Source organism: Eublepharis macularius, chromosome 2 (assembly GCF_028583425.1).
Source record: "Eublepharis macularius isolate TG4126 chromosome 2, MPM_Emac_v1.0, whole genome shotgun sequence".
NCBI classification, from domain to species: domain Eukaryota; kingdom Metazoa; phylum Chordata; class Lepidosauria; order Squamata; family Eublepharidae; genus Eublepharis; species Eublepharis macularius.
Window position 1 is genome coordinate 7,695,016 of NC_072791.1, and position 25,411 is coordinate 7,720,426.

The window sequence follows — 25,411 nt, forward strand, 5'->3', positions numbered from 1 at the left end:
CTCCGCTTGAAGCCAGCTTGGATCAGTCACAGCTCTCTCAGAGCTCTCTCAGCCTCACCCACCTCACAGGGTGATTGTTGTGAGGATAATAATAACACACTTTGTCAACTGCTCTGAGTGGGCATTAAGTTGTCCTGAAGGGTGGTATATAAATCAAAAGTTGTTGTTGCTGTTGTTATGAAGGGATTAATACCACACTAGATAAATGTTGGGCATTTTTGTCACAAGTTTCAAAACTCTCAGGGGTTCACTAACTGGGTTTTCGTTTTCAGTCCCTGCACAATTGTTCTGTGGATGCCCTTGGAAAACTCATGAAAAGCATCCTGCAGGAAGAGCCGACCTCTGAGATGGTGGATGAAATGTTCCAGGTGAGTTGTTGAGGCTGCCGGGAGAAAATCCATTTTTGGAAACAGCTCGGACGTCTTTTCCTCGGGTGTGATTCCTTGGGTTCAGGGCTTTTTTACTGGGAAAAGAGGTGGCGGAACTCAGTGGTGGAACTCAAGACCGCGCAATGATGTCACTTTGGGTCAGCTGGAACAAGGGGGGAGTTTTTTAAAGTTTAAATTGCCCTCGGCAAAAATGGTCACATGGCCGGTGGCTATTTTTAAGAGGTGCTGGAACTCCGTTTCACCGCATTCCCGCTGAAAGAAAGCCCTGCTTGGGTTAATCAACAGGCCGTACTTTGCAGTGAAGGACTAGATGTTCTTCCAGCCCTATCCAGCTCTATGGTTTTTTGTGTTTAAAAAGAGCAAAGCCTTTCTTGACTCCCACTGGCCAGGTTTCGTCCGAGAGGATTTGTCTCTCAGCCAGCATCAAATGACAATTTTGCAGGGTGTCTGATTGAACTTTTCATTTGTATTTTGTTCCACATAAGCAAACATTCTAATTCTGTTTTTTTAAGGGAATATCTCCAATTGGATCTGTCATTTGACTAAAGAAATTTGAGTAAATGAATCAGAGTTTTAATCAACTAATTAATTAAATCTGCACAAATCTAAAGATGTTATTTTTAAAAAGCTTCCTTCTGTGGGAAGCCAGCGTGGAATAGTTGTTAGAAGTATTAGACTAGTACCTGGGAGATCCAGGTTCGAATTCCCCCTCTGCCATGAAAGCTCAGTGGGTGACTTTGGCCCAGCCACATTCTCTCAGCCTAACCTACCTAACAGGGTTGTTGTGAGGATAAGATGGAGGAAAGGGGAATGCACACTGTTCTGTGTCCCATTGTGAAGAAATATAAGGTGTAAATTAAGAAAATTTAGGAATAAAAATAAATTGTGTTCAGAGAATGCACGTGGCTGTCATAGCACCCCACCCAGAAGAGGGCATCCCCCCTCCTGGGTTGGAGGAATGCTTATTCTAAGATGATGAACCCTTCCTCCTTCAGTTTTTTAATATATATCTATAGATTAAGAGTAACTATTTATCCTGAAATGCTTTGCCATAATGCATCAACAGAGAACACCATTTTGAGGTGCAAAGCTTCTGCATGGTTACTGTAGTCTAAGACCCCTGAAATCAATGCATGCTACTCTTTGCAAGATGGCAGGATAAAACTGAAATGAATTAAGACACAATTTAATTCCAAACCCTCATCTTAAAAACTCAGCCCTTCTATCATTTTCAGTCAGAATCATGGCTCAATGGTAGAGCGCCTCCTTTGAATGCAAAGGTCCCAGGTTCGATTCAGGCATCTCTGCTTCTCGATTCAGGTAGCAGGTTATGAAAAAGATCTCTTGCTGAAATCCTGGTTGGAGCAGAGCAGACGATACTGGCTTAGATAGAGCAGTGGCCTGATTCAGTCTAGTACAACTTTTTGTGTTCTTGTTGTGTGTGTGTGTGTGTGTGTGTCCGTGTCCTTGCATCATCGACAGCTCATAGACCCCTGGTTTACTGAAACTGAATGCAGCAGAGAGAGGGCTTTGTATGCCAGCTATCAGCTGCTTGCTGCTTTCCAAGAAAGTGTCGGCATCTTGGTGAGTGTGTTGCTTTTCTTCTTTTTGCCTTTTGCTTTCTGCTTTTCTGCTTTTTGCTTTTTTAGACGGAGAAGTGCTAAAAGTCCTCTGGAACATATGAAAAATTCTTACAGGGCTTCACCAAGGAATGCTTCAAAAGTTCTCAAAAAGTTTTCCAAATGCCTGGCCCTGTTTCCAGAGGGGAGTCAGGGCTTTTCACCGCTGTTCTTTTTTTTTTTAATTTCCAGAATTTGCCCAGGTCTCGTGCAATGAGCTGCTTGCTACTTCTGCCCATTCCTCCTTTCTGTGTGTGTTACTTGTTTGCACACTGATTTTAGGAAAAACAATTCTGAAGTGATTATATGAAGGCTTGTATCAGAATTACTTTTGTGCTGTATTTGACCACTGTGCCGGAGCACATGTGTGCATCAGTAAAACACTGCACTAAAAGAATCTTAATACACACATAAAAAATGGAGGTGCTACTAAAAGGGGGAAGGTTTGACCACAAAAAGGAGACATCTCCTCTTCTGGAAGGGTGTTGCATTCCCACTAAAGGAGCAGGTTCATAGCTTGGGGTGTTCTTGGACCCAGGTCTCCTGTTGGATAAACAGGTGACAGTGGTGGCCAGGGGTGCCTTTCACCAGCTCTGGCTTTTGAGCCAGCTGCTGCCCTTCCTGGGTACGAGAGGTCTGGGTTGCCCCTGCTTGAAGAGGTCAGGAATAGAGATGGCATGAACCAGGGGGGGGGGGGGGAAGAACCGTGTGGTTCGTAGCTCGTAGTGTTTCATGAACCACGAACTTTTATGAACTTGCCCGGGTTTGTGAACTGGTTTGTTTGGTTTGTGAAAATATCACTTCTGGGGCAGCAGGTCATTTCCGGGGCTGCAGAAAGCCCATCCCCTGTTGCCTAGGAAACTGATTGATCGGCACCAGGCTGTCTGCAGTGATGACCCAAAAAATGAACCAAACAAACCGGCCTAAAAGTTCGTGGTGGTTTGTCAGAAATTGGCTCTGACGAACTGCCGGTTTGCGAACCACGAACCAACCTGGTTCATGACAAATTTTGGTTCGCATTTTGGTTCGTGCCCACCTCCAGTCAGGAAAGCTCCTACTTTTTTACTTTCACAAGCTATGCAAAACTGAATTATTCAGGAAGGCTTTTTTTACTCAGGCTTCTACTGGGTGTTTCAAGTCGTTGAATATGTCACGTAAACTTACTTTTCCCCTCAGCAATATTTCATCTCTATATCTGGATATATGCTTGCTTTCAAATGTCTTCAATCCATACGCTATTGTATTGTTTATTAACTAACCCAGCCATTGCTCATATTGACTGATACTGTGCTATGTACTTTGAGTCTCAATGAGAAAGGCAGACTATGAATAACATAAATAAAATAAATTAAGGAAGTGTGGCACTTTGTGCAGAGCAATATTTCAGAATAATGGACTGGTACAAGGGGAATCTGCTTGTCCCAAAGAGGAAAATTGAGGAGGTATTTTATAAAGTCCTTTGGATCACGGAAACAGACTTTTAAGCGAGTCTTTATTTAAATAAGCACCAAAAGCTAAAAAATACATATGACCAAAATCTCAGGGAAGACCAAATTGCAAAAGGGTTGCATCCCAATGCCCAACAAAGGCACCAACATTTTTTGAAATAAACAGTTTCCTTCCTTCCTTCCTTTTTTTTTTTTTTTTTAGAGTGAGGAAAATTTTCAACACTTCGGGACTCTAGTTGCCCTACTTGCCCCATTCACCTGCGATTCTTCCACCAGATGCCGGCACTGGGCAGGCAGATGTATCATTTGCCTTATGCACATACAAGGTGAGAAAAGAGTGGAAACATTCTGACTTTTGTCTCCCTTTCCAAGGACGGATGTCCCAGACCAGAGGCAAAGAAATGATGACAACTGCTGTTAGCAAGTAGTGCCCGCTGAAACAAACGGATTGTGGTGATACGAATAGTCCCTTGATTTTGCCCCAAAGTAATTCAATACGGTGCCCAAAAGAGCTTTTCTCTTCCTTACCCAGGACCATCATAACTTCCCCGATATAGACCTGCAAAGCAGCTGTTTATCATGTCAGGCCTTGCCACATGTTCCTTCTTGTAGGGTTGTAATTAGGGTTCCCAGTTGCCCACCAGTGGTGGTCAATCTCCTGGGGGGGTTGCCCTGTTGCCCGCCAATTGTTGGCAATTGGTGGGAGGTGACAAGCTCTCCAGAGATCGCCCACCACCGGCTGGCACCCAGAGAACACGTGCAGTGTGTACAATCGCAACAGATGCAATGACGTCACTTCCACTGGCCACAGGAGTGATCCTGAGCTTCATTTGGGGCCAATTCTCAAAGAGTCAGCCCCACGCATAGCACAGGAGCCCTCCAGCAGGCTGCATGACAATATCACTTCTGGAAGTGACATCATCAGGCAAGCATGCTTTGCACGCACAGGAAGATACACAGAGAGAAGGCACAAGGCAAGTGCCGCTTCCTCCTAGGACCATATTAACCCATGGCCGGGCCCCTAGGCTTTCAGGTATTTCGGGGCCCCTCCAGCACTTCAGTCTTTCACCCCATTACAGCTGACAGCCTGAACCTGGTATGGGAGTTACTAGACCACAGTACATAGCCCTATATCCATTTTGAGGGTCTCCTGAAGAATTCTAGTCACAATTTTAAAAATATTTTTATTGTGCAAGTAGAATTCTTCAGGAAAGCACATTTTGTGGGTATAATTGTTCAATACTGTAATATTTTGAAGTGAATACAATTTTTATTATTTATTAAAAATATATAATTTATGGATAAGTGACAATTATCCATATGAGACAATTTGTATCACTTCAATAAGGAAGCAGTTAATTATCTTATTAATTGAGGTTATAAAGAGAATCAATTAATTGTAATTTATGGGGGGGGTGCCTCAGCAAAAAAAATTTGATGGTCCCTTAGTCCCTGCGGGGCCCTTAGGCTTCGGCCTAGTCAGCCATATGAATAATACAGCCCTGACAAAGGCTTTGGCCTAGTCCACTTTATTAATAATAAGGCTAGGGTTGTCAGGTCCAGGTTTGGAAATCCCTGAAGATTTTGGGGGTGGCGCCTGTAGAGTGCGGGGTTTGGGGAGGGGAGGGGTGTCAGAATGGTATGATGCCATACAGGCCACCCTCCAAAGCAGCCATTTTCTCCAGGGGAACTGATCTCTGTCATCTGGAGATCACTTGTAATTCTGGGAGATCACCAGCCACCACCTGGAGGTTGGCAACCCAAAATATGGCATAAGTCAGCCTTATGAATAATGTGGCCTTGACCTAGGCTTCAGCCTAGTCCACTTTATTAATAATACAGCCCTGACCTAGGCTTCGGCCTAGTCAGCCTTATGAATAATACGGCCCTGACCTAGGCTTCAGACTAGTCTAGGGATACCATACCCTCACACCCCACACCCCACTTATCTGGCCAGTGGGGGGGGGACACCTTCTGTGCACGCTCCCTTGCGGCACTGCGTTGAAAGTGTGTTGAAAGTGCATTATCCAACGTGTGTGGAATCAGCCCTTGACAGACCAGTTCTATTTTGTTATGTTTGAATTGAATAGGCTTGGGGATCATAGGCTTTGTTTCTTAGGACTTTTAAAAATGTGTGTAAACTGCTTGGGTGGGAGAGAAGGCAGTAGGGTTGCCAGGCCCCCTCAATCTCCCAGCAGGGGACAGGGGCCTGGCACTTACCTTTAGGGAGAGGGGGTGCATGTGTGCGGAGCGCGCGCGCGTGCCCCACAGGCACAATGACGTCACTTTGGGGGTGACAACATTGTGCGGCCGGGCGCTGCAGAATGCGCCCGAAACGGGCCATTCTGCCACAGATTGGGCCCAGTTTTGAGGTGCTGCACAGCACAGGAGTGTTCCTGCGCTCCGCAGCTGCTGAAAACAGACCCAGTTTGCCATGGATCGGGCCCGTTTTGAGCATTGCGGAGCGCAGGAGCGCTCCTGCGCTCTGCAGCAGCCACAATCCTGGCCCAAACAGGCCCGATCCCGGCGGCTGCAGCACACAGGAGTGTGCCGTGCCATGGGGGAGTGCGCAAGGAAGGTGCACACACACCCTGCTGCTCAGGTAAGTGGGGGTGGGGTGTAGGGAGCGGGTGCAGGAGATCCCCCACCCCCACTAGAGGTCTGGGATCCCTAGAAGGCAGCATGACATAGACCACTCCCATCAGATCTCAGAAGTTAAGCAGGGTTGGCCCCAGTGAAAACTTGGCTTGGAGACAACCAGGGGAGAGCAGGAATGTTCTGCAGAACAAACCACTTCGGCTCATCTCCTGCCTAGAAAACCCCTTGCTGGAGTATTGTGTTCAGATTTGGTCACCACAACTTAAGAAGGATATAGACAAGCTGGAGCGAGTCCAGAGGAGGGCAACAAAGTTGGTGAGGGGTCTGGAGATCAAGTCCTATGAGAAAAGGTTGAAGGAACTCGGTATGTTTAGCCTGGAGAGAGGAGACAACTGAGAGGTGATATGATAACAATCTTCAAGTCCCTGAAGGGCTATCATATAGAAGATGGTGCGGAGTTGTTTTCCGTTGCCCCAGAAGGTTGGACCAGAACCAATGGCTTGAAATTAATCAGCTAAAAATTAGGAAGAACTTCCTGACAGTTAGAGTAGTCCCTCAGTGAAACAGTCTTCGTCGGGAGGTGGTGGGCTCTCCTCCTTTGGAGGTTTTTAAGCAGAGGCTAGATGGCCATCTGAGAACAATGCTGAACCTAGGCAGAGCGTGAGAGGGAGGGCAGGAAGGGTTACGTCAGTGCTTAGTTCTCGTGGCCCCTTCTTACATGCTCTAAGTAATGCCAGTCGCCACTTTGGAGTCAGGAAGCAATTTTCCCTAGGCCAGTTTGGCTAAGGATCCTGACAATGTTTTACCATCTTTGGGCACAGAGCCGGGGGTTACTGGAGGTGTGGGGGGGGGGAGGAGAACATAGTGAATTTCCTGCATTGTGCAGTGGGTTGGACTAGATGACCCTAGAGGTCCCTTCCAACTGTCTGATTCTATGATTGCCATAAGAAGGTAGCGGCTTGACAGCACATCAGTATACTGCCTTGAACCCTAGTTCAAGAGAGGTAGTGAAAAAGTAGGTGTTTATGTTACCTCTTTCTGAAAGCAGGACTCGTGCTGATCAGAGATTCAGGTTTACAAAACACTCACTCCATTCTTCTATTTCTCTTTCATTCCCCCGTTCCAGCTCAGTCGAGAGTCACACCAGAGGAGGAACAAGAGATGATCTTTGCCTGCCAGGATTTACAGTCTGACTGTCCCAAGGATCTGTTAACAGCATCCTGCAGAATGGCCAAGGTGACATGGAGCATCTCTGTGCCATCCTTTTCCAATTTAAACTGGCTCACAGTGAATTGGCATGACGATCTACATTTTTTTCTTGGGATACTTCATTAAGTTGATGTGAACACGCTTGTCCTTTTTTTAAAAAATAGGGAACAAATCCTGTAGATAGAAGGACAAGACACAGTCCTTCCACCTGTTGCCTTTTAAAGAGGCGAGAGTCTCCAAGCACAAAAACACCCCAGCTCATTGTTAGGTCCCGCAATCAAGTTCCCGCAGTAAGGTTACCAGCCTTCAGGGTGTTCACCGGAGATCTCCCAGAATTACAGCTGATCTCCAGGCCATAGAGATAAGTTCCCTTGGAGAAAATGGCTGCTTTGGAGGGTAGGGTCTGTGACATTGTACCCTCATGAGGTCCCTCCCCTCCCCAAACCCTGCCCTCTTCAGGCTCCACCCCCCAAATCTCCAGGAATTTCTCAGCCTGGAGCTGGCAACCCTACTCTGCAGCGAAGAGGAGGTCCTTCATGAACCCCAGCTGTGTATATGATCCTACAAATCCCAGCCAGCATCAAGCAGACCATAGTTGGTGCTGGTCCTGTTTGTGAACATATATGGTTGGGTTCTTGTATGTCCCTCCCGCCCTTATAGAAGACCTCCCCACTTCCTGGGATGCAGCTCAGTGTGAGGGGGAAGGAGCTAGCTAGATCAATGTGTTCCGCCCTTCAGCATCACCTAGATCGAGAGTGGCCAAAACGCGCTTGCCTTTCTCTTCCTCTCTCCTAGCCTCTCAGCCCATTAAGTAAGGTTGCCAGCTCTGGGTTGTGAAATTCCTGGAGATTTGGGGGTGAAGCCTGAGGAGAACAGGGTTTGGGGAGGGAAGGGGCCTCAGTGAAGTACTATGACATAGCGTCCACCCTCCCAAGTTGTCATCTTCTCTAAGGGAACTGAGCTCTGTCATCTGGAAATCAGTTGTAATTCGGGCAGATTTCCAGGCCTCACCTGAAGGTTGGCAACCCTACCAGTAAGTACAGGGTGTCCCACGGGTGCCGGAGGGATCTGCGTCCCTGAGAATGACATGCCCATTCTCAATAATTAGCAGGATTTGAGTCCAGTGGCACTTTAGAGACCAACACGGTTTTCAAGGCATAAGCTTTGGAGAGTCAAAGATCTCTTTTTCGGTTACCCTGAAAATCTTGGGGGTCTTTAAGGTACCACTGGATTCAAATCCTGCTATTCTACTGCAGACCAACACGACTAACTACCTTAAACATTCTCACTAAGAGTCTCTCTGCATGAGACATCTCACACAGGGACACTGGAGGGTAGGAAGACGTAATGTTAGCCGGGAAGCGTAGTTTAAAAAGACAGACCCATTTCACCTCTTTACACAAGAGTAGTTTAAAAAGACTGAGCCAGCTGAGATCACTTCTCAGAGGGTTTGCTGATTTCATTTTCACCTCCCCAGAGGCTCTGTCAATTTCACCTTCCCTTCCCAGAGGCAAAGATGAAATTAACAAACCCTCTGAGGAGCGATCTCCGATGGCTGTCTTTTAAACTACACTTCCTGGCTAACATTGCATCTCCTACACTTGAGCGTTTCCGTGTAAGATGTCTTGTGTAGAAAGACTCTACTGAGACTAAGAATACAAATTCTTAGAATATAAAGAATGCATCTAAGAGTATAAGACTACATTCTTAAATTGCTGACCTTTGTGTTCATTGTTCCCAGTTAAGTGCATGCATAAAATGTGGAATTTGTATTTCTTTGGCTGTGTTTGTATTTCTTCGGGGGTGAGTCACAATTGCATTTTCAGCTTCTTCGGTAAAATCATTAGATTCAAGTTTGCTCTCATGTTCTATGCTTCACTTCATTTTTGGGTGTGACCTACACTCTCCGCTTTCAGTTTTTTTAGGAACATCAGTATAGAAACAAATGAACTAAAGAAAATTCAATAAATCTGTCTCATTCTTTCATTCCTTCCTAGCTCTCCCACCATTTAAATGTATTGATTGTACATAACAATACAACAGTGGTTCCCAATGTGGTGCCCCTGGTGCCCACGTCCTTCTTCTTCTGGCTTTCCTCCTCTTCATTGAAGCAGGAGGTTTTCCAGAAGAGGCCAGAGCCTTTGTGTCTGAAAGTCTCTCTACACGAGACATGTGACACGTGAAGAACACGTGTTGGGAGATGCAATGGTAGCCGGGAAGGGTAGTTTAAAAAGAAAGAACCAGCGGAAGGCAAAGGCTTTGCTATACACTAGAGCTGTGTGAAGGAGCTGTGAAATGCCAGAAGGGGAAACTTCAGCCCATTAGAACCCCTCTGGGTCCAAGCCCAGCTCTGGAAGGCAGCTGCAGCCCATTTACATTCCTCACTGCCCTCTGGTTTTGATCCCACACAGTTTTAGACTGGAGAGGTGAAATTGACAGAGCTTTCAGGTCAGCAAAGATGAAATTAACAAACCCTCTGAGAAGTGATCTCTGCTGGTTCTGTATTTTTAAACTGCGCTTCTCGGCTAACATTGCTTCTCCCTACACTTGACAAGCACACATCGAGGCATCTCATGTAGAGAGACTCTGTGGAAACACCTATTTGGAAACAGTTTTTTCTCATCATAGGAAGATGCTTAGCTTGGAAGCTCCCAATATTTTCTGGAACTTCCCAACGTTTCATAACCGAACCTACCTCCTCCAGCAGCCATTTTGTGCTGGTGCCCACCAGCTGCTTTCCAAGTGCCCACAACTTCAACAAGGCGGCAGAACCCTCACATATGCAACTCCAAAGGAAAATTGTGTCCAGATTCAAGGTGATGGAGCCAGTCATAGCTAATGGAAATCTCCTTCTCTGCTGGGAACCCTTAGTTCAGTCTTGTAAGGAGAATTCTGATGTGTTGAACACACTACTGAGCTTTGATGTGGTGTCATAAGAGCTCACCCAATGATCTTTGGTGCCCTCCTTTATTGCTGGCTTGTTTGACAGGTGGTCAGTGCCTATTTCCCACCGGATCAAGCTCTGGACTTCATCGAAGATATCCTGGAGGAGCTGGTGTCCGGAAACAAAATGTGCGCCATTGCAGCTGGGTATTGGCTGCTCACAATCCTGCAAGACTGTGGCGCTATGATGGAAGCGCAGGTCAGAGGGGTGACTCATGAACAAAGATTCTGCGCCATTGTTTATTATGGGCTGGGATGGCCATCTACCGATGCTCTGTTTGAGCTTCAGAACAACTAAAGAGTTGGACATAGGCCTAAGGTTGCCAACTCTGAGTTGGGAAATGCCTGTTGATTTGGGGGTGGAGCCTGGACAGGGTGGAGTTTGGGGATTGGAGAGACCTCAGTAGGCTGTAGTTCCATAGAGTCCACCCTCCAAAGTAGCCATTTTCTTCAGGGAAACTGATCTCTGTGAGCTGGAGACAGCACTGTCAGATTGTCTGTGGAACTCTCTGTCTTGAGCAGAACCACAAGTGACAAAAGGCACAGATTGGACACTTGTCAGCTTCCCTCAAGTTTTGGCGGGAAATGTAGGCAGCTTGGCGGAATGTTGGACAAGTGACAGTTGAAAAGTCCGTTGGACAGCAGTCAGAGAGCCAGGCTGCGAGACCAGGATGCCTACATTCCCCATCAAAACTTGAGGGAAGCTGATAAGTGTCCAATCTGTGCCTTTTGTCACTTGTGGTTCTGCTCTATGACAACTTGGGCCCAGCAGGATTTACTATCATTCCGCTGGGCCTTTAGTGGTTGAGGCAACAGGCCTCCAATTCGGCCTCCAACTGAGGATTGTCCTCTTCCAGGTTTTTGTTGTTTTCCTCTGCTCATTGTCAGCGGCTGCCGCAGCCCAAAATGACTGTATACGGGACTGTGCAATGAGCGCTGCTGAGGATGTATTGTATTGCTCTTTTATGCTACCGGGGTTATCTCTTTTATTTTATGTCTTTTAAATTGATGTGATCCGCTCTGAGCCTGCTTGCAGGGAGAGTGGAATATAAATTAAATAAATAATTTTCACAGCATCCCCCCTCCCCATTGCCCTATCGAGCGACAATGGGGGGGGTCAGGGGCTGGATTCCTAGGAACAGCGCAAAAGGTAAAAGTCGAGGTCTGCAGCAGGAGGGGAGACTGAAGGGAGAATAATTGTCCCCTCTCAAGAAAAATGCATTTAAGATTTTTTTAAAAATTGGAAAGACATACATGGTGAGATTCAGAAGATTTAAAAAATTAACTTTGCTATGAAACCTGAAACTATGCTGTTGGGAATTTTGCCAGATAACACTGAAAGAACATTATTTGAACTTGGTTGTTGTGGATTTTCCGGGCTGTATAGCCGTGGTCTTGGCATTGTAGTTCCTGACGTTTTGCCAGCAGCTGTGACTGGCATCTTCAGAGGTGTAGCACCAAAAGACAGAGATCTCTCAGTGTCAAACTGTGGAGAAAATGTTGGCAGGTAATTTATATCTACTAGCCCAAGCCCACCTTATATCTACTAGCCCAAGCCCACCTTCTTGAGTAGATATAAATTACCTGCCAACATCTTCTCCACAGTTTGACACTGAGAGATCTCTGTCAGGAACTACAATGCCAAGACCACGGCAATACAGCCCGGAAAATCCACAACAACCATCGTTCTCCGGCCGTGAAAGCCTTCGACAATATTACTTGAACTGTTTAGATATATGCTGATGGCAGCCAGAGTAGTAAACAAATGGAAAGCGGAGGAATGCCCAACGAGTAAAACTTGGAAAGATAAAATGGCAGAATATGGTGTAATGGCCAAATTAACAAATTACATAAAATAAAATACCGAGTAAGGAATTTGAAAGGAAATGGGAAGCATATTACACCTATTATAGATAAAGACAAGAGATAAATGATACAGTCTACCTCTGTTATTTGATCTGTCATTGAAATGCTGTTTTTCTTTAGATTTTCTTATAGTTTTAATTAGAGTTATGTATATTAGCGAAGTGATTAATATAATTAACATTAATTAGTATTACAAATATTTCATGACAATTATTTTATAGCAGTGGAAAAGAGCAAGAGACCAGTAGCACCTATAAGACCAACGTAATTAGTAGTAGGGTATGAGCTTTCGTGAGCTATAGCTCACTTCTTCAGATATCTGCTATAGTCTTATAGGTGCTAGTGGAATCTTGCTTTTTTCCACTGCTACAGACAGACTAACACTAACACGGCTACCCATCTTGAAATATTTTATAAATAATTAGTTTTTCAGATGAATGTTTAGATTATTATTATTACACTTTTTTGAAATATCTTTAAAATGCTTTCCTCGCTTCTTTTGATTTTAGCAATTATAGTTTATAAGTATGCTAATGTTTTAAATTTATTCAAGAATTAATACATTGCTGTCTTGACTTCAAATATTCATTATTTAATAGTTCACATTAAAAAATTATTTCAAGTCAACTTGCTTAGATAATTCATTAAATGCTTGTTGATTTAATGGCAAGTTTCATTAGGATTGAGAGAAAAAATGTTCTGGAGTATTATGAATATGCTGTATACCTGACATTTGCATCTTAAATGTTATATGTTTATCACATTTTGGATGGTCCTAATAATTTGCGCATTTTAAATTCTTTTTCTGAATTTTATCCCCCTTCCCTTTTTTCTTTTTGTATCAGTATTTTGTTCAGGAAAGGTGCATTTAAGTATTCAGAATGTGTGGATACATACAGGTCACAGAATAGACATAGTAGTAGTAGTAGTAGTAGTAGTAGTAGTAGTAGTAGTAAGAGCAGAAGTGGGATATATTGATAACATTATTTTAATTGCAAGCCACCATGAGAAGAACTCTAATGAGGCAGCACAGAAATCACCTAAATAATCTAGTAGTAGTAGTAGTAGTAGTAGTAGTAGTAGTAGTAGTAGTAGTAGTAAGAGGAGAAGTGGGGTATATTGATAACATTGTTTTAATTGCAAGCCACCTTGAGAAGAAGTCTAATAAGGCAGGACAGAAATCACGTAAATAATCTAGTAGTAGTAGTAGTAAGAGGAGGAGTGGGGTATATTGATAACATTATTTTAATTGTAAGCTACCTTGAGAAGAACTCTAATGAGGCAGCACAGAAATCACCTAAATAATCTAGTAGTAGTAGTAGTAGTAGTAGTAGTAGTAGTAGTAGTAGTAGTAGTAGTAATATCTGATCTCAGTTCAGGAGGCAGCTGGTAAATTATACTCTTTGGGCTCTTTTTCTATGCCATATCCATATATAAAGTCAGCTGCCTACACAGTGATTATCATCGCAGCTTTCCAAACTGTGCCTGGATTTTTTCCCCCTCTGGCACAAACATTAAGTACATTTTCATGCCCAGCAGGGATAAACAGTTTCAGACTTCTCCTTTAATGTACAAGGGACAAATCTGCAAATTTCATTTATTTAATCTACTTATTATCTATAATTATATATTGACTCTCTCTCTCCCTCAGGGTTTGTCTGTGCTTTTAGTCTTAGCCCCTTCCTAAAGCTTAATGTAGTTTATAATATGGCGAAAGGCTGGTTTGGAAGGTCAAATTACATGTTACATTTTGTCCCCGTTTTATTTTCCTTGGCAAATGCAACTGAGGGGCTTGCTTTGGAAGAGAAGAGGGATGAATGGGGAAAGAAGAAGGGGCACTTAAGAAAATCTTTGACGTAGTTGCTTCCTTTTGATGCAGCTGAGAGGTTAAAAAGGAACCCAGCCCCATTGGAACATTGCAAGAATTTACAGAAATTGTATGTGCATGAAATACCACAGAGCAACGAACCTCATTAAGGTTGAGGGATACATGGAATGTGGAGTTGCAGAAGAAGGAAAACAAAGCTTTGTCCACCCATCTCCATTTCTCCCTGTCCATTTGACTCCAGTTTCAGATTTTAATAGCATTTAAAAATTAAGAGTTGAGATCATAACAGAAAACTGCCAATGCTTCCATTGTCCAGCGAGTCTTTGTTTGCACCTGTCACAAGGTCTGGGTTGCCACTGAGTTCTCTACATTCGTGCTTCTACCAGGTGTCAAAGATTCTTGACGTCTTCTATAGCCGCCTGCCTACTATCAAGGATGAGTCCTTGCGGCAAGTCGTGGTGGATGCTATTTCCATTGTCGCGCATTATCATTTGGATGCCGTGTTCAGCAGTCTCCTGTGTCGGCGCCTCCCGATGGACAGGTGAGGGCTGGAGTCTAGCAAAGGCTCTTAGCTGCTTGGGGTGGATCCATCTTCAGTGTTGGCGTTGCGAACCCATTCAGTGGAATTCTGGGATTTAAGCTACCAGAGCCCAAGAAAAATCAAGGAGATGAATGGCCCAGTCTGCAACGTTGTACTTACGAGAGGCTGCTGATTTCCTCTGCTTGTCAGAGGTCACAGACCATAATGCTGCAGTGTTAGGAAGACATCCTGACAACAAGTTGTAAAACCAGGCAGCACAGTGTTGTATAAGAGTTAGAGAATTAGAGTGGAAATACACATTTCCAGGGCTCATTTCGAGGGGGAACGCGCCGGAACACAGTTCTGGCAGTTCCCCAAAAAGGTCACATGTCAGATGGCCCTGCCCACCTGACTCTTGGCCATTTTGGGCCCATTTCATCCTGGATTGGGCCTCTGATGGGTGGTGGATCACTCTCCTGTTTAGCAGCAGCCCAATCCTGACCATTTTGGGTCCCTTTTCGGCCATTTTCAGCCCTTTTTTGCCATTTTGGGCCCAATTTCGGCCCTGAATGGCCAGGATTGGGTCCAAAACTACCAGGATAGGTGATGTCAGGGGGTGTGGCATATGCAAATCAGTTACGCCAATGACACATTTCCAGTGATGTCAAGGGGCGTGTCATATGCTAATGAGTTATGCTAATGAGTTGTGCTAATGAGTTCCTCTAGCTCTTTTTCTACAAAATGACCCCTGCACATTTCTAAGTACCTGGGGAAGCTCAAGTGCAAGATTTTAAGTGTGGTCCTCAATTCACGTGCAGGCTGTCTCTTGCTCGGCGCATGCGCATGCTGATTTCACGGGAGCTCCCTTTGTGTGACTGCATCTGCAATTGAGTCAGGAGGGCAGAGCGCCAATTCAGCTCTGTTTTCCCTGCGAGAACTGTAGACTTCTTTAACTTTCCGATTTGCCTTTCTTTAAGGTGTGAGAAAGTGACAAGATCTGCATTTCAATGAATGGATGTGGAGGGTGGGGGCAACTGGGATACTTTGAGCAGTTGAGGAGGAACTGATATCTAACATGTGAATCTACTCACAAGGGGCAAATTGAAGTGTGATTATGCGAGTGAGTGCCCGGGAAGTTGGAGGGGGGACATGTGCAATTAGGTTCACTTGAGCATCCCTGGGTACTTCATAACCTGTATTTCCACCCCCTAGACTGGCCTGCCTTGCCTTCTAGTTGCTGACCTCCAGCAGCGCAAAGGAGAATCCAAGATGCAGCCTGTGCCTTCTGTATTTTTCAATTGCAGTGAGACAGGGGAACTCTGGAGGTCTTTAGGCAGGGACGCTTTCCTGGCCGTGCTCATTCTTTACCGGTTAGCTGCCACAGTAATGCAGCCACCCAGTTCAGAGACCACATCAGGCTCGGGCAGTAACGAAACCTCGGTTTTCACTGATGAGGAGCCGCTCAAAGTAAGTTGGCATCAAAAACATCTCTGGAATGTTTCCTTTTTAGTGTAGGCAGGAGACCTTTCAGCGGAGATCAAGAAGCACTGGGCTAAATTCGAAGGAGGGAGTGGCCTGTTTGCTTAGGAGGCAACTAATAGAACTGCATTACAATGCACATAATATCTTTTGCGAGTCTCTGTGTCCTCTTACGGACTGTGCCATATCCAGAAGTATGTAATTGCTTTAGTGTCTCCTATGCGTAGAGCTGGATCCACGTGTTGCATCAGGGGCTCTCTATCTGCCAGAGGAAAGTGCCTCCGCTAGCAAAATGATCCCACAGGATCCAACCCAGTGAATTTCCTGATGATTAAAGGAATAAAACGGAGGAAATCTAATCATTCCCATCTGACATGTAACAGGTTTCTCATTTCATCAGTTTACTAACCAGCTCTGGAAAAGTGCATAAAGGGATTTCAAAAGAGTACCTTTCATGGAATCAATTAACAAATGACAGGATAGCGTACGAGCTTTCAAGTTCTCCAGAACTCTTCTTTCAGGCTGATGGGGAAAAAACAGGAATGGGGGAGGGATAGAGGAAAAGATACTGCGATGGCGGGAGCCCCAATTTGCAGTTTTGGCAATGCCAATATGGTATGGGGTTCAAGTGTCAGACTAGGCCATGGAAGACTCAAATCCCAAATTGGACTGTGGACAGAAATACATATTACGAAGTACCCAGGGACACTCAAGTGAACCTCATTTCATGTGTCCCCCCCCCTCCAATTTCCCATGCACTCACTCTCACAGTCACACTTCAATTTAGTCCATGTGAACACATTCACAAGTTCGATATCAATTCCTCCTCAACTGCTAAAAGTATCCCAGTTTTCCCCACATCCACTTTCTCACATCTTAAAGTAATGCAAATTGACCAGTCAAAGGAGCCTACAGTACTTGTTCTCACAGTGAAAACAGAGCTGAATTGGCGCTCTGCCCTCCCGAATCACTGGCAGATGCAATTACACAAAGGGAGCTCCGTGAAAACAGCATGCACGTGCACCAAGCAAGAACAGCCTGTACGTGAATTGAGGACCACACACACAATCCCGCACTTGAGTGTCCCCAGGTCATTCGTAACGTGTATTTCCACCCTGTGACCGAGGCACATAGAGAAAGGGGGCCAAATCTCTGCCTTGATGTTTTCTGGGTATGAAATGATATCAGAAAGCTGCTGTTTCCTCCACTGGGGAAATGTACGTACAGACCATCAATCAGCATAGGGGTTTCAGTTGCGTGAGCAAAACTACACGTTGGCAGTCAGTGTGGTGTAGTGGTCAGTGTTGGAAAAGGACTGGGGAGACCACAGTTCAAATTGCCACTTTCGTGAAACTCACTGGACGACCTTGGTTTGGTCATTCTCTCCCCCAGCCCAACCTGCCTCACAGGGTTGTTGTGAAAATAAAACGGTGGATGGGGAAACAGCATATGGTGCCCTAGGCTCCTTCAAGGAAGGATGGAATAAAAATGGAATTAAAGGAATTTGACTTGAAGTGATGCGCTAGGTATCCCAGAAGACGGTGAGCTTGGGCTTTGGTTCCCTTTAGGTGGATGATAAGGATGTAAGAAGAGCCCTGTTGGATCAGATCAGAGGTTCATCTTGTCCAATATCCTGTGGGGGCAGAGGATCCCCATCTTCCACCCTCCACTCCCTGCCCCCACTTACCTGGCCGGTAGGGAGGAAAGATGCGGGAACGGGCATCCTGGGTGCGATTGCAAGGCGGTGAGATGACATCACTTCCTGGGAGTGACATCATCATGCTGTCCCAAGAGTGCTCCCGTGCTTTGCAGCACGCTGATTTGAGCCCCAGATGGGCCAAATCGAGGCTTTTGGGGCCCAAATCAGCCTGCTATGAAGCGTGCCTGCATGATGACGTCACTTCCGGGAAGTGACGTCATCATGCAAGCACGGGGAAAGAGCACAACGTGAGCAATGGAAAGGTAAGCGCTGCTCCCTCCACGGAGAAGGTAGAAGAACCCGACAGCCCTACATTGGGGCCAGGTGGTTGCTCTGGGGGGCAAGCAAAGAGGACATACAGGCCACAGCCTTCCCTGGTGTTTCCTCCTAGAATCGGGTTTCAGAGGCTTTCTGCCTCCAGTCATGGATGTTTTTCCATACTGCCGTGACTGCTGGAGATCAGGAAGTCCTGCACTCGGTGGACATCTCCAGACTTCCAGTTCTTCCACCTCTCTAAGGGGATGGGGCTGTTTTGGGCCCAGTTTCGCTTCCCCCCAAGGCTCCTCTCTCTCCCTGCAGGCCACCTGTGCCATCTATGAAGTCGTGTCAGTGCTGCCAAGCGGGGAAGTCATCCAGGACGTGTTCCCGTCCCTGTTCTGCGCTCTCCTGCAGCAGGTCAGCAGAACCCTGGGGCAGAGGATGCCTTCTTACGAAGGCCGCCGAAGACTGTTCCGGAGAGAGCAGCATCTAAGCGAAGGCAACCCTTGCAGGTAATATGCGGGGGGAGAGAACGGCCGCGACGAAAGTGACGCCGGTTCGGTTTTGCTGTTGGCTGAATTCTCTTACCCCAAGAGGGTGACAGAGCGTCCCTTATGACTTGCAGTTTAAACTGTAGGTGATACTGGCATACCAGGTCTTTTCCTTCCTTCCTCCAAATTTCTCCAGCCAGTGCCAAAGGCATCGGCAGGCATCAAAAGGGGGAAATGTGGCAGTGAAATAATGCGGCACAGTATGGTCGATAGATCAGATTTCCCCTGCCCCTTGATTAGTTGAGCTGCACCATCACAGTAGGGATCGCATTCCCCTGGTGGGGGCGGGAGATCCTCCGCTTTTACCCTACATCCCCCCGCCAGCACTCACCTGGCTGGTGCGGGAGAAGGACGTAGGAACAGGCCTCCCAGGCATGCTCCTGGGAGCAGCGTGATGATGCACTGCTGCCCCAAGAACACATGCACGCTTTGCAGCGGGTCAGTTTGGGGCCCAAATGGACTGAATTGGGCCCATTGGTGGCCCAAACTGGTCCATTACAAAGTGCACGTGTGCTCCTGCACCCACGCAATGGCGTCACCTGGAAGTGATGTCACCGCTCGTGGAGAATGCTGGGGATGCAACAAAAGTAAGCTCCAGGTACCCAGCCTCCCACTGGGACGGTAAGGGGACCTGGCAACTCTACATCACAGCCCCCCAGAATGCCTGTTCTCACATGGATATGGTGCAGAAATGTGTTACAACAGGAGTCCTATGGTCAAATGAAAGATGTGTTAGCATGCAGTGAGTCCCCTAATGTGTATGTGACAGTTGTGCATATTTTAGAGGCCCATCTTTGGTAGCCCTGCTTTCAGAGTCCCCCTTCCCTCTTGGAAGCATCCTTTCTAACCCTGGCCATTTCCACATGGCTTACCTTCCCTTGGAACGACCCGGAACATCTGAGACAAACAGGGCTGGCGTGCCGATTGAGGCACTGAAGGGGGCACCGGAGGGGATGCCGGGGGCGAGGGTGCATGCCACAGAGCTGGTGTGCCTGGCCTGCAGCTGCTGCAGCCGGCCAGCCCTGCACTGCTGCCGCCACCATCACACACCGCCGGCAGCCACGGGCCAGGCATGGCAGGTGTCCAGGGTGGCATGCAGAACCTCCCCAGCCTCCACGCACCATCCCAACCACTCGCCGGCCAATGGGGCTGGCTTGCTGTATGATGACATCACACGCAGTGATGTCATCACACAGTCCGGGTGGTGCGCGTGCACACTCTGTGCGTGCGCATGTAGGGGCAGCCGCAGGCACCAGAAATGCTAGTGCCACCCCTGGAGACAAATATGACCTATCTGGAAGCCTGAACTGTGTGTTTGTGAAAGAACATTCAGTCAGGAGAAAGCAGGCAAACTGTGCGTGTGCCTGAGTCATTCCTATATCCCATTCCTTTCCTCAGAGCCACATAGTACCATGAAGGAGCCTGACCCTTGGGCACATCACTAAAAGGAGAAATTTAAGTTATTCTGGAATTTAATTCCTGGTGGCAGCAATCTACCAAGAGGGGGCAAGAATAAAAGGCTTAAAGATCAAATCTACCCAAGAGAAAGAAAGAGTCGTAACACAGGGTTTCGATGGCTTTTATCTGCTTACAGTTCTGATGCCGTTGTGTGTCTCCTCTTCCATTGCAGACTTTCTGTAGCCAGCCTGAAGACCCTGCTATTGAAGCTGACCTTGGAGCCCTCCCTGGCAGAAAGCGGGAGGATGAGTATCTGGATTCTACTGAGGGACCCCAGCACCCACCACGAGGGGGTTTGTCTGCTGACCAGGTAAAGGGGTTTGAGGCTTACGAAACCCTTCCCTGGACAGTCTCTTCCCATTGCATTCTAGCCCTTTTCATGGATTCTAGAGGGGGATGGGGATGTGTGGGATTTTTAGCAAGTGTCAACCCTTCAGTCATGAAAGAGTTAAATTGTTGTTTGTGTTTACATAGAGATTTACATAGGTGTCAGAGTCTGTCAGCTTAGATCTCAAAAACTACACTGCATGAGTCCAAGAATGCATGAGTTAAAGCTTTTATTGATAAACTAAGAGCGGGACCACAAGTGACGCCTGACACAGGTTGGACACTAGTCAGCTTCCCTCAAGTTTTGATGGGAAATGGAGGCATCCTGGTCTTGCAGCTTGGCTCTCCGACTGCTGTCCAATGGACTTTTCAACTGTCACTTGTCCAACATTCCGCCAAGCTGCCTACATTTCCCATCAAAACTTGAGGGAAGCTGGCAAGTGTCCAACCTGTGTCAAGCGTCACTTGTGGTCCCGCTCTAAGAGTTCAGTACAGAAGAACCTTCTTGATAGGAACAGGTGTCCCCTCCCCCTGTTAAGCATTAAATTCTTCAGGCACTACCCACCCCTTCAGGCATTACCCACTCTACTCCCCCTGAAACTAAGCTCTAAGTTCAGAAAGTAAAATGAAAGAAAGATGCAGAAAGTAAAATGAAAAGCAAAGTTACTGTTTTGACTAGGCCCGCGGATCCTCTTGGTCTCCATGGTAACATAGATAACTGCATTCTCAGAGCTTCTCTCACAGATAACATTTCCCAGGCATCAGGGGAAAGTGCATTGGTACTTTTAAAGCAGGGCACAGATCTGGCAAAAGTAACCCCCCCCCAATGAACCCCAGGAACCCCTCAAAGCATGGCAGGAGCCACCCTGACATCAGGGCCACATAGCTGTCAAGTAGTTTGCGGGAATTGCATGCTTAATAAAGGGACCTAGGATTGATTATCGGCTGATCAGTTTTATTGCGGTGCAGTTCACATTCCAGCATGTACTCAGGTCGCTACCATTGCAGTTAATCAGTTGTTGTTAGACCATCGAGAAGTAAAGATGTAGAAGCTAAGATAGCTGTTCTTTATTTTCTTACTGGTATAACCTTTTTTTACCCAAATATGTAGTAAACCTTTTTTTCAAAGCTAAAACACACACGTGTCTGTGCTACTTATTTCTGCTGTGCAATTAATTCACTCAGCAACTATTGAATTTTCAACATTTGGAATGCCCAGTAGGGGGCACTGAGTTCACAAGAGCAAGCCCCGCTCTTGACCGAAGCATGTTCATCAAGCACAGACAAAGAGCTAAACTACACAAGACGAATTACACGAGGACACTCAAGTGAAGGGAGGTGCAGTGTTCGCTGAGAAGTGTAGTTTTGAATTTCACCTCTCTCTACAGAGTCAACAAAGATTGCTCCTCAGAGGGTTTGTTAACAATTGACAGAGCCTTCAGGGAGGCCAAGAGGAAATTAACAAACTCTCTGAGGAGCCATCTTTGCCAGCTCTGTAGAGAGAAGTGAAATTCAAACTACACTTCCCAGCTAACATTGAGTCTCCCTTCACTTGAACATCCTCGAGGGGTTCCTCGCTTCTCTCTGGGGATCCACGCTGATACCAAATGGTCATTTAGAGTGTCTCTTACTAAGGTGAAGGTCAGTACTCAAAGCAGTCCACCGAGATCGCTATTTACGGGCTCCATCTAGTGCCTACATCTCCGATTAGCTATAGCAGGGATAGCTTGCCACTCATTGATACTCAGGGGATCTAGCAATCTCTCAACCAATAACTGAGAGCCAGTTTGGTGTAGTGGTTAAGGGCGCGGGACTCTAATCTGGAGATCCAGGTTTGATTCCTCACTCCTCCACTTGAAGTGGAGTGACCTTGGGTGACCTTGAGCTAGTCACGGCTCTCCAGAGCTCTCTCAGCCCCACCCACCTCACAGGGTGTTTTGTTGTGGGGATAATAATGACATATTTTGTAAACTCCTCTGAGTGGGCATTAAGTTGTCCTAAAGGGCGGTATATAAATCGAATGTTGTTGTTGTTGTCATTGTTGTTATCTCTTCTCCGCACCCTTTTAGTAACATGTTCAAGAGGGGCTTAATGTGGTCACAGAGAACAAACTTCCAGCATTCAAAGTAACAAGAAATTCATGTGCAGAAATATCCGTATCCATTCTATTCACAGCAGCCGATTGAGCATAAAGGCAAAGTAATTCTGTCCCACCACTATACGTACCCTGACTGTTTTTATTCTAGGGTAGGCTGTTTACACTTAATGTGTTTATCGGTTATCCGTTACCTTCAGTCTTTGTCTGGGATGCCTGCCCTTTGTTAGCTCCACATGGTAATGGCAGCCATCAAGATGGAGCCCAGTTGCAATTTCTATTGCTATGTGGATAAATATTGAAAAAGATTGAGTTTTTGTGCACTCGGTATTCTAAGAACCCCTGTAGCGAAACTCTGATTAAGATATGTTTTGGGTACTCTGTATTTTAATAACTCTTGTAGTGAAAAATCGTACTGTTCCCATGACCCTGTTATCCCCCCCCTTCTTTCTGTACCCCTCTTTATTCTGAAGAGAAAAAAAAAGATGGAGCCCAGTTGTGAAAGCTCCTTACTGCAGGTTATGCCTGGATGGAATCAGTCAAAATGGACCTTGTTCCACTTATATTCCAGGAAACTTACCTCTTCTCTTTGTCCATCCCCCTGCAGGCAGTCATTTTCTTCCTGTTGTTCCTAGGAAGAGATATGATCTAGCACTGAGCATCCCCATGTCTCTGTCGCCTCCGAGGTGTTGCATTCCTACCAGGATATGAGATGGCCACTTGATTGTTCTCTGCTGGCTAGATGCATTTACAAAATGAAACTTTAAGTCCTGGGTGCTTGTGAGAGCCACCAACCTCTCTCCTGTATCCTATTCATTTACTGACAGAGAAACTTTGCAAAAGAATGTCAGGGTTTTGCTGTCCCCAAACTCCCTGTAAGCTGATGTAGCCCAAAGTGGAGGGCATTTCTACACAGATGCACAAAGGAAGAGAGACACAGAGAGAGAGAGACTGGAACATCTGAAAAAGGCGTCTTATGCTTGTATGGCTGGACTTAATAAAGGAAGCCACGGCCTCCAGTTTGCAAGATCTGAGCAAGGCTGTTAACAATAGGACGTTTTGAAGGTCTTTCGTTCATAGGGTTACCATAGGTCGGAGGCGACTTGATGACACATAACACACACACAACCTGTATGCATGTGGTTTGACAAGATTTTGTCTCTCTCTCTACAGGGATAATAAACCCCATTGTTAATCCCAATGTAATCCCCATTGTTAGCACTGTTATCATGACTTGATCTCTCAACCCAGACAGGTGTAGATGTTGACACCTTCTCTTATTCTCCTGCCATAATTCCTTTTGTGTTTCAGTTATTTGGTTCAGAGGGGCCTTCTTGACAAGGAGATCGTTGAACATGTTCTACCCTGGATGAATTCAGAGTCTAAAAAACTGCGTCTAACTAGCACTGCCTTCTTTGTAGAGGTAAGAGGCATAGCCGTGGTGACTGAACATTCCATTACTGTGTCTGAAAACTGCAGTATTTTAAAGACCACTCCTCCTTCCAATGTACAAAGACAATTGTACTAAGAAAATTAAGGCAATACCATTGTTTTAATTTCACTTTATATGCCCCTTTCATTCAAGTGGGGGTAAAAGTGAGCCCAATACCAACAGTGTATAGATGACAATTTACAAAAATTACACGTGGAGGCATGAAACACCATACAGAAGGGCTGCTATTTGGGATTTCTCTGTGCCTTCTCAAAAAGAGCATCTTCCCATTTATTATCTGATGACCTGAGCTTTGACTCATGAAAACTTAAACCCTGGAAAAAATTATTAGTCCTTAAGGTGCTGCTGGACTCGAACTTTATTCCCTTTTACTATGTGTTTCCTGATTGGTTGGGATTGCTGATGTGACTGATGCAGGAAACATTGTTCTCAGTCTCCATCAGTTTTGTTTGTTTTCAGTGGCATAGCCAAATCTGATTGGCTAAATAGCACCTGATGTTTTCCTATTTGCTACATGAACTCCAGTTGCTTGGTATCACCCAGAGAGAATAAGATCCAGTAACTTGAAGTATATAAATACAGATATAATATAAATAAATAGTGAATAAACATAATGCTGAAGTCACTGCAGATGGAAAAATTAATTAAAGGTGGGGGAGAAAATATGGCACAAAACAGACTAAATCCTTGGTACTTGATCAAGGCTTCTTTCTCATCAGACATAACTCCACCGAGCTGTCGGAAGACTCCATTTCATTGGCTTCTCTTTGCCAAAGAAATGCCCCAAATTGTACTCTTCATTCGTACTACTTTATCCCTGTAGGATAAGGAAGTTGGAGCAATACGTGTACAAAACCTAGTCATAACGAACATGTTGTCATATGGCAGGCAATCAGGGATCCCACATTATCCGAAACGGAGCAACTGCAGACCATCTTCCGCATCCTGATAGAGAGGGCAAGGGACCAGCATCCCAGCATCCGCCAGATGGCAGTCAGAGGCCTTGGCAACATCCTCCTTGTGGCTCCTGACAAGGTCAGATCTCGTTGCTTAAAGTTTATACGATCTCGGTGCAGCTGTCAGGTGCAGGATAAACCGACGGGATCTGCATTCTGCACACTTGGTGAGGAATCAGCGGAATATTGTCCTGGAGGAATAAATCCAATCAGGTCCAAGATGCAAGAGAAAGGAGTGAAAACTGGGACTCAACCTTGATACGCACTTTAGAGAAAGATCGCACCTTTCGTTCCATCTGTAAAATGCAAATTGCCAGCTCCTGAAGCCTCAGGGCTGCAAAGGGAGGTCGAGTTCCTGTCTGAGAGAACTGGAGCAAATGCACTTGTAACATAGCGGTTGGCTGTAGACAACCCACAGCTGTGCCATCTTTTGGAAGGTACAAGCGGCTGCCAAATCTGAAATTATCATGGGTGAGCAGAGAGTGGCAAAACTGGCTGGCATAGGGTGTGATGCTTTTATCGGACATAACATTCCTCAGATCCTGTAGCCCATCTTTGGGTGGGATGTTGGTACATAGACCTCCCCCTGCTGTAGTGGCCAAAATGGTATTTTCTGGGAGATAGTTGATGGATTGCAGCATTCTCCGTAGTGTCACACATGGAGCTGGGGGTGAGGAGGGCACAAGGCCTGAGGAAAGAGTCCACATATGCGCCC

The 25,411-nt window shown here is 45.9% G+C and overlaps 1 protein-coding gene across 1 annotated transcript in view; it reads left to right on the forward strand.

Annotated features, from left to right (window-relative positions):
• Positions 1 to 25,411, forward strand: part of LOC129324587 (maestro heat-like repeat-containing protein family member 2B) — a 90,475-nt gene that overhangs the window by 46,082 nt on the left and 18,982 nt on the right. The window contains exons 22-32 of the mRNA XM_054971913.1: positions 273 to 368; positions 1,872 to 1,973; positions 3,659 to 3,782; positions 7,181 to 7,290; positions 10,253 to 10,405; positions 14,287 to 14,441; positions 15,725 to 15,887; positions 18,178 to 18,368; positions 20,038 to 20,175; positions 23,599 to 23,710; positions 24,629 to 24,775. Coding sequence (XP_054827888.1) covers positions 273 to 368; positions 1,872 to 1,973; positions 3,659 to 3,782; positions 7,181 to 7,290; positions 10,253 to 10,405; positions 14,287 to 14,441; positions 15,725 to 15,887; positions 18,178 to 18,368; positions 20,038 to 20,175; positions 23,599 to 23,710; positions 24,629 to 24,775 — 1,491 coding nt within the window. The remainder of the gene's footprint in view (positions 1 to 272; positions 369 to 1,871; positions 1,974 to 3,658; positions 3,783 to 7,180; positions 7,291 to 10,252; positions 10,406 to 14,286; positions 14,442 to 15,724; positions 15,888 to 18,177; positions 18,369 to 20,037; positions 20,176 to 23,598; positions 23,711 to 24,628; positions 24,776 to 25,411) is intronic.